The 14,391-nt window shown below is 49.0% G+C and overlaps 1 protein-coding gene across 8 annotated transcripts in view; it reads right to left on the bottom strand.

The window, feature by feature from the left end:
• Actn1 (actinin alpha 1) overlaps nucleotides 1-14,391 on the bottom strand; it is a 93,058-nt gene that overhangs the window by 19,589 nt on the left and 59,078 nt on the right. For all 8 annotated transcript variants that reach the window (XM_063241077.1, XM_003472376.5, XM_003472374.4 and 5 more), the window contains 5 exons: nucleotides 10,070-10,156; nucleotides 7,885-7,972; nucleotides 6,987-7,065; nucleotides 4,410-4,491; nucleotides 2,422-2,507 (listed from right to left, as the gene is read on the bottom strand). In XM_063241077.1, coding sequence (XP_063097147.1) covers nucleotides 2,422-2,507; nucleotides 4,410-4,491; nucleotides 6,987-7,065; nucleotides 7,885-7,972; nucleotides 10,070-10,156 — 422 coding nt within the window. The remainder of the gene's footprint in view (nucleotides 1-2,421; nucleotides 2,508-4,409; nucleotides 4,492-6,986; nucleotides 7,066-7,884; nucleotides 7,973-10,069; nucleotides 10,157-14,391) is intronic.

Below are 14,391 nucleotides of genomic sequence, written 5' to 3'. Positions count from 1 at the left end.
ACTCAAGGGGACCACCCCCCCAGCTCCCAGCACCCCCAGATAGTGACCTCATCCTCAGATGTGGACAAAAGAAGCGTGAAATGGTTGCAACAGGAATGAAAGGGAAGAGAACATAGAGGCGGCGATCGGGCAGGCTGCCACCCACTGGTGCCACACACATGCCACACACACCCAGCACAACCTTCAGAGCATCATCACCAGCCAGGACAGAGTCACTTCAAGACAGGCAAGGCCAGCACCGAGAGGCATGAAGCCTAGGACAGAGGCCCTGAAGGAGAGGAGGGGGAGAAACGGCAGGCGAGGCGGACCCAGGAAAGGCCACAGCAGAGTTGGCATGGCCAGGGACGTGGGCAAGTACATGGCACGGTCACCAGGCTGGGACCCAACCACGGCAGGTGGATGCACTCATGGCCTGGCACAGAGGGGAGGTGAGTGAGGGAGCAGCAGAGGCGAGTAGGACAGAGAGGAAGAGGTGCAGGTGGCAAACTAGGGGCTGCAGAGGGCTCTCTGGGGGCTGGGACGTCTGAAGGAGCCTCGGGTGGAACTGCTCTGCCTTGGTGAAGAGAGGGACTGCTGCTGGCGCATCTGGTGTCTCTGGAATTTTTTTTAAAGGTACCTCTTTCCGGATTTGGTTAGCAGACATTTGTACTGCTATCTTCCGGAGAATTTCAGTAGTAAATATTCCATCTCCACTGTCTACAGTACACGCATGGTATTATTATGTAGTGTGAAATCTGCATGACTATGCACAGCAGGCCTGGCTGCGAAGTATCAGGCAGGCCCCTGGCCCAGACAACAGGGAGAAGGTGGGAATACTTCTTTCTGCCTGGCTGCCGGCTGAATTTGAGAAGATGGCCTTGCCCAGGCAGGAAGTGGGGAGTCAGAGGTGAGGGGTCCTGGTTGTTGGAGGGATGGGTAGGAAGGGCAGCCAAGAACATGCTGCTTAGGACACAGGTGTGGGGTGCAGAGTCCAGGGCCCAGGGGAAGAGGCTGTGATTACGACTCCCTTCCTGGCCCCAGGAACTACTCTGCCTGATGCTCTGTGACAAGAGACATGGAGGCCACTCAGAGGTTCTCTGGCATCTTCAAGTGTCCTGGCCAGGGTTCAGAGAGCGTCCCGTCCCTTGCAAGGCAGGGCTTCGACCCCTCCTCTCATCCCTGGCCGGCTGTGGGGCGCCCCTGGAGGACGGAGACGGCAGGGAGAGCGGGCGAGGTCGAGGGAGAGCTCACCTTCTGTGCCCCTGAGAAGGCGTGGCAGGGACATGAAACATTAGGTCACATGGCCGTCCCATCCGGCCTTAGCGTGCCTACACATCTGCACAGAGAAGGAGAAGAGGTTGAGAGGAGCAAATAGCAGCGCAGCATAGAACAAACCTGAACAGCCATGGTGGGCAGAGAGAACTAGAGCCCGAAGCAGAGGAGAAACGAGCAGAGAGACAGAAATGGGGCAGGGGCCAGGAGGCTGGGCAGAAGTTGGGGTGGGGCAAGGCCCCCCATCATGCATTTTAAGACACATCACTCAGGCACCATGCAGAGCATGACAGGCCCTCAGGCCAAACTGTGGAGGGTCTGCAGTCAATGTGATGCCACACTGCTCTGGGGTCCTGCTTGTGAGGTCTGGGGGCAGGGGCGTTGCTGCCTGAGCTAATCCTGTGCAGAAAATGTTCACATCCTCAGTGTCTGTGGAGCTGCTGCAGTGGATTCTCCCTGTGGACTGTAGAACCTGCTCATCTGGACTTTAACCTCAGGCAAGCCCAGGCCAGCGCACTTGAAGGTGCTCACAGCCACCCAGCTCCTCTCTCCCCGCCCCCAGGGCTGGGCTTATGTGTGGAACAGAGTACATCAACCCCATGGGGGTCCCAGGCAGCACACAGAAGAAAACACGAAGCCCATAAGGGCCAGGGGCAGACCCAATCAGCTGTGCCTGTGAACGGGAGCAAGGGTAGGGTTTGTGACATCTTTGCAGAAGGTGAGGACATGGAAACAGGCACTACCGCCCCACAAGGGCCTCCCCCAGGAAAGCCTGCTGCTGTGGAGGACAGATGTGACCTGCAGGGGCTGCAGCTCACATGACTGACTCTTATGCCAAGGACCACATGACTGACCTCCCCCACACAGCCCTTCCTGCCTCCGCCAGTCAGCTGGTGCCAAGAGGGGCACTCCTGTACAACTTTCTCAGTGACAAAAGCAGAAGGAAAGAGAGAGAGACGGAGATGGAGAGAGACGAGGTATAGGAGGGGTAGGAGCCAAGCAAGAACAACACACCACTCCAGAACCAGGGCTAAATCTACCCATGAATCCAGGCCATCTAGATGCCCACTACTAGGCAGAGGCAGGCAGGCGGGCACTGGGGCAGGAGGCATGGTGTGGGGTCTGGCATGAGGTGTGCTGGGCATGGGAGGAGCAAGGGGCCCCAGGTACCTTCTGGGCTCCAGAGAAGGCGTGATAGAAGCTGGACACGTAAGTCATGATGGCTTTCTCATCCGGTCGGGCAGTTCCCACAATGTCTGTCAAGAAGAGTACAGAATTAAAACCCGTGGGTGAGCACATGGCACACCTCCCAATGCCACTAGAAAAGACACAGTGCCACGCAGACTCCACAGACAACACGCACTATCAAGAACGTGGGCCAAGCATGGTGGCACACGCCTGTGATCCCAGCACTGGCTGTGACGGGAAGACTGCTGCAAGTTTGAGGCCTACCTTCGCTGCAAAGTGAGTTTAAGGGCAGCCTGAACTGAATAGTGAAACCCTGCCTCAAAAAGACACAAAAAAGAGGAACAGGGCGGCAGCAAGGAGATGAACCCAGAGGGAGGAATGGTCTACAAGACAGCAGGCCCCGATTCTGACACACATTCAACAGAAAGAATGAAAGAGTCAGGACCATAAGCTCAGGGCAACTTAGTGACTTAGTGAGCCGCTGTCTCAAAATTTAAAAGACTGGGCATGTAGCTCACTGTGCAAGCCCTGAGTTCAATTCCCAGTATTGCAAAGGGCGGGGGAGCAGAGAGAGAAGAGAAAGACTGCAGATTAGAGAAGACACACAAACTCTAACCACCGAGCACCATGGACTCGCCTTGCTGCCTCTGGTCATAACAAACCACCTCTGAGACATTTTTTAGGTAAGTGGGGAAATCTGATTATGAACTGGCAACAGATGTTTCAAGGAATTATTATCCATGTGCCAGATGTGAAAACTCTTTTACAATTATCTAAAAACTATCTATAACTTTAAGGCACGTATTCTGTAGTAGTAGTGGTAACATGGGCTATCTCAGATCTGGCTTAATGTATTTCAACAAGTCAAAAAGTGCAACAAAGTCTCAATAACCATTACATCTGGAAGTCAGATACATGAAAATTCACTCTGTAATTCTCTCTGCTTTAGAACATGTTTGAAAATCTTCCTGATGACATTTTTCAACTTTCAAATGCCACTGGTGGGGAGGGAGCACAGCCGGTGTTGTGTTGTGTTGGACCCCAGCCCAGGCCTCCTGCCAGCCCCTCAACAGAGCATGGGCAGCTCGGAATGGGCCTGAGCGGCAGGGACCCACAGGGCTCATAGCAAGCAGCTGCAGTGCCAGGTTTCTCTGAAGGGGCTATGGCAGATGTGAGGACAAGGAGACCTAGACTAATGCCAGCCTTGAGGTCCTTGGGTTCCTATGCTGCTGGATGCTTGCCTTCCCTTGAGAACCTCTGCCTACCCACTGGACCTGCTATGTACGGTACAGGTGTACAGCTGGATTTAGTAGTCAGGAAGAGCTGAGTTTTGGGCCTAGGACCACAATTTTGCTAAGAATGTTCTTCTATCAACCCCTGAACCTGTCCCCTCCCAGACTGCCTAGCCAGCAGGGACTGGGATGCAAAGGTTCCCTGCAGGGGAGCCATGTCCTCTGGCTGGCTGGCATCTGCTGAGCAGATGGCTCCACGCTGGGACTGCTGAAAAAGGCCAACCCAGGGCTCTCCGGTGTCCATGGGAAAAAGGTGTGAGCCCAAGGTTAAACTCAGAAGCGCCAAGAGCAAACACCACATCCAGTCCATTGAGGGCCCTGCAGCTCTGAGGGCACTGCCCAGCCAGGTGACCTCCCACCCCAGACTGGAGGTAGGAGCTGGACCAAAAGGGAACATTCTACCCTATCTCTACTCACTGCCCTAACTCTAAGACAAAGACGACAGCCACCTGCAAGCCATCCATGCCGAAATAGCGCACAGAGGTACAGTATCTGCTGGCACCTCTCTCCCTCTGAACCACAGGGAGTCCTAGCATCCCTGACAGGCAGGTGATCCCCCAGCTCTGCAGATGATGTCCCAGAAGAAAGGCCGTTTCCCTTCCTGCTCAGGGGCCTAGCCGGGGCCTCCTTGGCTGCTGGGAGTGGGGACGCAGAGCTGGGAAAGGGTGGTGCCTTTACCTTCAGCATCCAGCATCTTCGGGATATCCAGGTACCTCTCTGCCACATCAAAGGCTGTGTTCAAGTTTGTTAGGGGATCGTCCTGGAGGGAGATGAGCAGGAAGTGATGAGAGAGCCCAGAAAAATCACTAGCTACCCAAGACTGGGTGACCACTTAAAATGGGGGACAAGGACTTTCTATTAGCCTCAGAGGGCAACTCTGGATGAGTAAAACTGGCCTCACCACCAGAGTCACTAGTTGAGGGTTCAAAATGTACCTGCCAGATGTATAGTATGTACCTGTAATCCCAACACTCCAGAGGCTGAGGCAGGAGGATCACTGTGAGTTTGAGGCCAGCCTGGGCCACAAAGTGACTTCAAGGCCAGTCTGAACTGCATAGTGAAACCTTGTATCCAAAAAAAAAGAATCTCTTTGAAACTTTCTTCCTCATAAAAATGGAGCAAAGATTATTGGCCTGTAGCTAGCTTCAAGGTAGGAAAAAGTTGGTAAGAAATGCTTGCTGGGAATAAATAAGTCACCACCCGGTTTCAGCTCTGCCACCAGCCAGCCGGAAAGTGGGTGAGTGACTGAACTCAGTTTCCCCATCCGTAACTCAGAGTTCGATGAGGACCCTCTTGGTTCTTTCATTTCACAAAATTTTAGAGCTTCTTCAAACAGCCACAACTTTTTGCCTATTCATGTTCCTGCTACCTTCTCCAGAAAGCTTGGCTGTTACTGGTAAGGACATAGAGAGGTGAGGATCTCTGGGCGTGGAACTGACACAGGAGTTATCACAGGCAGGAATGTAAAACGGTGCAGCTGCTGTGGAGAACAGCGCGGCAGTTCCTCAAAAAATGAAACACAGAGCTGCCCTGACCAGCGATTCCACTCCCGAGTGTACACCAGTCTCACAGAGACCCCCCAGACCTGTGCATTCATGGCAGCACTGTTCACAGCAGCCAGAGGGTGGAAGCCTGGGTCCATCAGTGGATGGAGGAATAAAAAAACTGGGTGCAGATACACAACAGTGTGTCGTTCAGCCTTCAGGAGGATTCCGACGTGCTGCAACAGCGAGCCCAGGAGACAGTAGGCTAAGTGATGTACTCCAGACACAGAAGGGTGGGTACTGTATGATTCCGCATTTTTTTTTTTTTTTTTGAGGTACCTGAATTAGTCAAAAATTGAGGATAGGAAGTTGCCAGGGCTGGGGAGGGGGGAGATGCAGTTAGTGCTTCCTGTATAGGGTGCTACAATCCTGCAGGATGAAAAGGAAGTTCTGCGGATGGATGGTGGTGATGGCTGCATGCCAGTGTGAACATATGCAATGCCAATGAAATGCACGCATAAAGCAGCAAAGATGGTACATTTTCTGTCATACGCGGTGTTTTTTTTTTTTAAATATATTTGATTGGCGGGGGCGCTTGGCAAGGTGAACTCCCTGCTGACCCTTCTGCTCCTTTGCTGGTTTCCCAGACTAACATAAGCAAGCTACTTTACAGGCCCAGGACTCAGTTTTCCTGTTCGCTCAAGTGAAAATTACCGGGTAACAGGTACAGGGATAAATACATTCATTAGCAACATTTTCAGGAGAAAATTTCTTAAAACAGAGCAGGGGGTATCCTTCTGGGAAAGTACCTGACAGCGGCCACAACCATGATGATACAAACAGGGCCAAGCAGTGAAGGTCATTTCCATCCAGGGCCCAGTGCACCCACCAGCCCCAGGAACTGCAGGGCCTCACCCATGCCACCCACCGGTGAAGCCAGAAGCAAGAGCCACCCAGTCAGAGCTCCTTGGTTCCCTACCCCATGTGCAACCTGTGCAAGCTCTGGAAAGCTCCCGGTGCTCTGGGCCGGGTGTGTGGGGGGATCTGGGCTGGAGTTCACTGGTAGCAATGAGCTAGAGAGAAGGAAAGGCCGAGATGCCACCCAACAGGGAGAAACAGACATGGAGTGGGTCAGAAGGCACAGGAAATTTTGCTGCCGTGGATTTCCTGCTCCTTCCATGTGCTTTGGCCGAAATCAGACTGACTGTGCTTTTCCTGATGCAGGCCGGGTTCCACTTTCTCCCCAGCAGAGCCGCTCGAGAGAAGCTGTCCCCTGCTTCCAGAGATGCTCAAAGACACGCTGGGCCATGGGAAGATGGTCCAGCTCAGACCCCAAGAACCAGCATGAGGCCGGCTGCTTACCACCCCCTCAACACAGCCACTCCAGACCAAAAACACAAAGGAAGAAGAGGAGCCCACAGGCGGGCAGCAGCCGTGACTGTGGAACAGGTCAGGAGCGATGCCGGGTATGGTGTCTTTTGGAATATTTAAACTCACTGGAGTATACCACCACCTTACAAACCTGGAACAGGAGGGTGAAGTGCTCATCCCTCAGGACACCACTGCCACCTGTTCCGTAACTTTCCTGGTGGACTGTGTGTGTGCCCAAGGACAAGTGTATGGCACGAAGCTGGCAATGAGGCAGCCCCAACAGGTAGTTTCTGCTCAGTAAATCGGGCTCCACCCCTGAGGGGTGGCTCATCGGCATCCCTTAGGCTCTCACAGCTCTGTCCCAGGAGGTGGCAGCCTGGGGCGAGGGGAGCACACGTACCTTCCGCAGCTTGCCGTAGTCAATAAGCTCAGGCCGGTGTCGGTGGATCAAGGCACAAAAGCCAAGGCCATCCTTCCAGCTGCCGGGGCAGACAGAGGGGACAGGCTGGTAAGTGGGCTGAACACAGGGCACAGGGCACTAATCAGGGCAAAGCACCACACAGAGCTGGCTTGACTCTGGAGATGAGAACCTCACTCTTGAGAGCAAATGTTAAGTGAAGACAGGAAGAGATAGGGTGTTTCTGCCTTTCTGGGGCAGACTGGGGAATGAGCCCAAGGCCTCATACTAAGAGACACCCCCAGCCTTTTTTTTTTAAAGTTGTTAAATTATTCAGACTGGGCTTGAACCTGTGATCCTCCTGCCTCAGGCTCCCAGGTTGCTAGGATTATAGGTTTGTACCACCATGCTAGGCTAAAAGATTCTTCTTGGCATGACTCCAGGGGCACCCCTTTGTAAGAGGCTGGCCAGGGAGACAAAACTGTCTCATCTATCTTCCCCTACCAAGGTCCGTGGCCCTAGACTTCTGGTCTGGCATCTTGGGCTGGAATTCCCTGGACATTCTCCCTGGTGATCGTCCCAGTAGCACAAACACCAATCAAAGGTGTGTCAGGCAGTGGCTGTGTCCAAGACACTGTGGGGAAGGGACACAGGGGACAGCAACACCTTTTTTTTTTTTTTTTTGGTACCAGGAATTGAACTCACAAACTCACGTTTGCCAAGTAGGTGTTTATACCACTGAGCTAAATCCCCGGCCCCCAACACCTCCTTTACAGAAAAGGCACTTCCTACCCAAGAGACCTGACTCTGACCCAGAGCTAACCCTGACCAGCCAAAGGGGCCCAGGAGCTCTCGAGGGAGGTGGCCCCTCTCCCCGGAGCACCTGGCCCACGGCACTCACCTGATGTGGAAGTTCTGGATGTTGACGTTTTTATAAGGGGCTGTCTTCCTCTGACACCACAGGAGCAGCCCTTCCTTGGCAGAGGTCTCTGTGGGGAAGGGGATGGCACAGGGATCAGCAGGTGGCCCAGGGGAGGCAGGGGACTGTGACCTCTAGATTCCAACCCTGCTATCGCCAAGGAGAGAAGCAAGTCCTGAGTTATTTCCCCAACTTATTCAAGGAAGTGGCAGTATACGAGATAAGCCCATGACCTCTGTCAGATGGCCACTGTGGGAAGGAGCTGGAGTAGTCCTGGGGAGCTAAATTACCAGCAGCTGCCACACAAAGGATTATGCAGCCTGCAAAGCAGAAAGACAGCATGAGGATTCAACACAGGTCTTGGGCTTCTATTTACTACACGTCGGCACCAGTGCCATCTCCTGCCATGTGTGTGAAGTTACGTGTCTTGCCAGGCATCGTGGTGCATGTCTGTAATCCCAGCGCTCAGGAGGCTGAAGCAGGGGAATCACTGAGTTCAAGGCCAACATGGGCTACAAGGTGAGTTCAAGGCCAGCCTGAACTGCATAGTGCAGATATCTGAAAGGAAAGGCTGCAAACCACACCACTGTCCTGTGCTCACATCTGTGAAAAGCAGGCTGCCGTACACAAGGAAACGGATTCATGGCTGATCTCATTACCTTCAACTCTCAAAATGACACTAATGGGTGCCTAGAAAGACTATAATAATCTCAGATACAAGCTCAAGGAAGAGACAGAAAGTCCCACCATCAGTACCCAAAACTGAAATTCTTATTAAACTATTCCCTGGCAACAATTTAAAAATTAGCAAAGCTAATGCCTCTACTTAGTTCAAGGTTTCTGGTATGTCACAAGATTTAAAATAATGATAATCTCATCAGTGTTGACAAGAAGTCCACCAAAGGAGGAAAAAAAGCATCAATAAGACTATTTACGGTTCCTTCTGCTGCTGCTGCTGGCGCCCTGCCACCCTGCCTTGTGTGAACTGTTTGTCCTCTGCAATGGCCCTCTGCCGGACCATCCTGCCTTGGAGCCAACTGACTATGGATGGAAACCTCTACAAACTGCGAGTGAAATAAACCTTTCCAAAAGAACAAGAACAAGAACAAGACCATTTGAAAAATGGACTTACACCCACTGCTGACAACATGAACCTACCCTGAGTGACTATTATGGACCCAAATACTAAGTACCTACAAGTGGAATTTATCACACAGTGTCAAACCAAGGGCTGCATATTAAAGCAACTTAATCTATGTGGTCTCCATCAAGAAACTTCTTTGAAGGCCTAGGGGTATGGCTCAATCAGGGAATACCTGCCACCAGGTGGGAGCCCTGGGTCTGATGTCCAGCACTGGGGGGTCAGGGAGGGGGAATTCCACTGAATAAAAATGTTTTAAGATTTCCATGCCACAAGGGCCGGGGATTTAGCTCAGCAGCATAAGTACCTGCCTGACAAGCATGAGGTCATGAGTTCGATCCTTAGTACCACCCAAAAAAAAAAAAAAAATTCTATGCCACTAAAATAAGTTTAAAATATTTTTAAAATATAATCATTTTCTTTTAAATTTTTGCTTTGGTATGTTTATATATTTGTATATGTATTTTATGATGCAAAGAGCAATACACAAATATTTCAAGTTAAATGTATCAATATTAGACACAGAGCTCAAAAACTGCTGGAATGTGAAATCAAGTTGGGGATCACTACCCTAGACCGTGGTGGCCCTGGCAAACCTTCAAGGGGCCACCAGGGGGCGCTCTGGGAAAAGTGGTGAATTGGAACCGGCTCCCTCTACCTGTACTCCTCCCTCAAGGTTCAGTTACATTCCTGGCTTCCAATACCAGCCGTGGGCTTTCCCACAGTGAGGCGTTTTCTTGGAGCCAACAGGCCTATAGGTCACTCATGAAATCTGATGTAGGCACAGATATAAACTTTCTTTTAGTACAGCTTTTGCTGTACCCTGTGAGTTCTGGCCCAACTCTATAGGGACCAGTACCCCAAATATACTAGGTCTTACTTCACAATGCAGACTAGCACACAGAGACACTGCTCAGAAGTGGGTGAGAACAACAGGACGTGGCCTCAGGTTCTCCCAAGGGCAGTGCCAAGTGCCAAGGGCAGAGGTGAAGCCTTGGGAAGGAATGGAACAGAGCAGAAACTCACCTTCCACGGAGATGTCCTGGATGGCAAAGCGCAGGATGATGGTCCAGATCATGCCCAGGGTCATTTTCACATTCCCATCCACAATTTCTGCAGAAAGGGTGGCAGGACATTAGAATGGGTTTACCAGGGACAAGATTAACATTCCCAGATCGCCCACATGACTCAATGGACCGTGCCAAAAATCAAATACTGCAACGTGCCATTTCTCAAGGGAAAGAGGAGGGCTATCCTTGCATGCATGCATGCATGCATGCATTCATTCATTCATTTGTGGGAATGTACCCCCAGACCTCACATACACTAAACACAGGCTCTACCTCTGAGGTACACTGCCAGCCCCTAAAGGAAGTTTTTTAAAAGTGAGTGCAATCAACCAGTGCCAAGAGAGAAGTCCACATGGGTCACAGCGAAGGTGCAGACAGTGGGCAAGTCAGGAAAAGCTACAGAGAAGGGGTGCCTTGAATGAACCTGACCGAAGAGGGATTAGATTTCTAAGCCATCACACAGAGTTTGGCAATTCTGTGAACTTCGGGTGTCACAGAAATCACAGCTCTCAAAACAGCCATCTACACACCAACGGCCAAGGGGAGCAAGGCAGCCACAATCTTGCCAGGGTTTTACAAACTGCCATCCTGAATGATCCACTGACCCCCAGACCAACCTCACAGTATTACGAGCTGAGCACTAAGGTAGATTTCTGGTTTTAAATCAAATGGCTTCTAGATCACAACTCAGACGCACCAGCCCTTCCAAAATGGGAGCTTCTGCCACTCCTAGTGACATTGTGTTATTTCAATATACTTTCCAGCACTTCTCAGGTAAAGATTTGGCTTCTTGTACAAATGTGCTTACAGAATAAGGGGCAGTATAAATATTCTAGCTACTTGTTACTTTGTGGTACAAGATTACTTAGATGTTTAGATTATATGGATCTGGTCACTATGAAAAGGCTTTAGGTCTACAAAATAGGGGCTGGATCCAATTTGAGCCTGAAAGTAAAAAATTTTAGAGGCTCTATGGTAATAAACACATAGATATCTTAGTGTATTCCTTCACCACTACTATAATTAAAATGAGAGAATATTAGATTTTTTTTGTCAAAACATGGACGAGTCTGCACACTCCTCAACCTCACCTGTTGTATTTGGGTTAACGCCTCTGAACAAATAGGGATACCTTTGTTCCTGAACTCAATTTATTACAAATGTGTTCAAACACCGAAAAGTTAAGGAACTGAAATATTTTTCCCATAACTAAAGGAAAACCAAATAATGGTTTCCAAGTTCAAAACTTATAAATTCTTTTGTGTAGGACAGAGAATAACTGTCATGATCCTCACAGTTTTCCTCTTAGTTTCCTGCTGGTATCACTATCTTTGGAAGCATGGTTAGAAAATTTTATACAAATTAAACATTAAAAAATAAAGCAGTGACGAACGGTTTAATGCGCTAACACAAGCGGTCTACGTTGCTCTGTGACAGCAACGCTTAAACTCAAGTGTCACCCCATGGTGTCCCAGGTGAGACACGACCCAAGACTCACCCTTGATCCGCACAGGTTTGTTCGGTCAGATTTTCTTTTCTTTCTTTTTTTTTTTTGTCTTTTTCATTTTTTTTTATCAGTACCAGGGATCGAACTCACGACCGCCTGCTTGCAAAGCAGGTGTTTATGCTGCGGAGCTAAATCCCCAGCCCCTCGGTCAGATTTTCAGTGTGATATCAAGTGAAGTCACAAACACTATGCTGATTCTTTTAACTTTGCTGTTTGAACAGTGCAAAGTTCGAGCTTGGAGCCTTGTGACAACCAGATATCACTGTAGCGGTTAAAATATTAAAGACGAAGGGCTTCTGCCGAATGTTGCCTAGGTCTACAACTTTCTGAGATACTTTCATCACGACTCTGTCATCTTTAGCCTGTGCTTATTTAACACAGTTTTGACAGGAAACTTAAATGTCAGTGGCTTGCTAATGTTCTTGTCCTCTTTTCCAGACTATCAAACAATGATGTTTCATCAGACAACAAAACCCATCTTTCTTCATCTCCTTTAGATCAGATGGATGAGACTTTGGACCCTGGGGAGGCGGCATCGATGCCCCTCTTCAGCCTGAAGCAGTAGAATTAAGATGGGTCCTGGCCACCCACACTCCTTCTGAGTAACAGAACCAAGGTTTTGTTTTTATTGGGGGTTTTTTGGTGACGGTAGTGGGGTGAAGTAGGATAGAAGAAAGAAAGGTAGAAATGTGACAAGGAAAATCATAGCTAAATTTTTGTACCTCTTTTTTGTTTTTGTTTTTTGGTACCAGGAATCAATCATGACCTCGTGCTTGCCAGGCAGGCACTCATGCTGCTGAGCTAAATCCCAGCCCTGTTTGTTGTTTTTTTGAGATAGGGTTCTGCTACGTTAGTCCAGGCTGGCCTTAAACTCACAGCACCCTCCTGACTCAGCTTTCTGGGACGACAGGCGTACACCACCAGGCCCAGTTTTTAAATTTATACCAGGACAAAGTTACCCAAGGTCATCCATATCTGGAGTCCTTAAATTTATTTACAATTCTTTCTAGGTCCATCATACCCAAAGTCCCCTAAAGACACTGTAAAATCATAAATTAGCCTAGTTGCTAAAGTAAAGGGCAGAAACCGGATCTTATGATAAAAAGAACAGGCCTGGAGAGTTCAAAGAATGTTTTTAGGAAAAACAACTTAATCACCCATTTGAAAAAAACTACTGCTGGGGCTCCTGTTTTTCCCAGGAGCATTATCTTTCTGTGGGTGGGTTACCCTTTTTCCTGAAAACCTGGACAAGGACAACTTCCTGCAGATTATCAATGCCACAAATTTCCAGCCCAAAACACAGATATGCCAAGTTCTAAAATGTAGCCTCCTTCTTTTCTTCCGTCTGTCTAGCCCATGCTCTGCTTCTTTGAGTGTGCACTTTTAAATACTTAACTAATAAATTCCTTTATATCTCCTCTTTAAAAAGTCACTTCTTAGAGATGACCTGCAACCTTTGGTCTAAGCAGTACCTTTTAGAATTTTTAATGCTATACATTCTATTAAGTTCTTTTTTTTTTTTTTTTTTTTTTTTTTTAACTATACTAGGCCTAAAAGCAAGAAAGACAAACATAAAGCAGTCCCTTAGGCTGCTCAAATTCAGACTGCTACTGTCTCCTGTTTGCAGACCAGGGGACATTTACCGGGTCTGTGGCCAGGTACTCTCAGTTGAGAGTGAGACACCCAAACTGTCACTTTTCCCCTCCCGCAACACTAGCTTTAGAGGACACTCAACAGAACCACAAGAACCATTTCCAAGGAGCAGCAATTTGCTTTGACTACATCCAGTAGGTCGGTGTCTGACAAACTCCTTAAACAGACTGGATTCCCAACAGGAAGGTATTACTCTTAGATCTTTGCCCCTTCCTCAAAGGTGAGGGCAAAACTGAATGCAGCCCTGTGACCAGAGTGGTACAGAGTAGCAAGCAATCTCTGGCCAAGGCTGCTCCCAGACACTAAGGAGGCGCAGTCCCCTAGTGAGGCTTGGACAGAGCCCAGACAGCAAAGGCTATGGATATTTTTGTTAACAACAGAGGAAGCACTATTACCCACAAAAACCAGTTCTTAAAGCTTTAATACTTTTTTTTTTTTTTTGGTGTTCTTGAGACAGAATCTCGATATGCAGTTCTGGCTGGCCTTGAGCTCACTTTGTAGCCCAGGCTGGTCTCGAACTCCCAACGATCCTCCCACCTCAGCCTCTCGAGTGCTGGGATTACAGGCCTGAGCCACCACGCCCAGCTCTAAAGCTTTAATATTTTTAAAGATGCACTTATATCTCCAACTTTTAACGGTTTAACATCTAACATTAAACAAGTTTGAACTGGTAATAAAAGTCTAAATTCCCAACAGGTAAACAGATGAAAGATATGAATAGACACATCATAAAACATGAACTACAAATAGCCAGTTTGTAAGAATGTTCTACCTTACTTGGAATCAAGGAAATTTTCCCAAATATGAAGCTATGGAAGTTAAAAAGCAGATATACCTTGATGCTAACAAGACTACACTGTAGCTAGTATAACCTGGCAGGAAGAGCAGGAGGAAGAGAAGCGAGAACAACCCGGAGGGAAACCACTTGACAACAGCGACAAGCATCTTAAAAGTTGTTCAACAGTGAAATTCTCTCTGTAGAACTCTACCCCTGGCCAAAGACCTGAGATGCAAAGTACAGTTTACTGTTCAGTTATTTATCAGGGCCCCAAACTGCAAACTCAATAAATGCATAAAGTACAAAGAGTTCCTGAGTAAATAGGCAGAGTCGACACCTC

Source organism: Cavia porcellus, unplaced genomic scaffold (assembly GCF_034190915.1).
Source record: "Cavia porcellus strain 051 isolate PalLab524CR breed Dunkin Hartley unplaced genomic scaffold, mCavPor4.1 scaffold_31, whole genome shotgun sequence".
Lineage (NCBI taxonomy): Eukaryota > Metazoa > Chordata > Mammalia > Rodentia > Caviidae > Cavia > Cavia porcellus.
The sequence above is the reverse complement of the archived record's forward strand: the minus strand, read 5'-3'. Positions and strand labels throughout refer to the sequence as shown.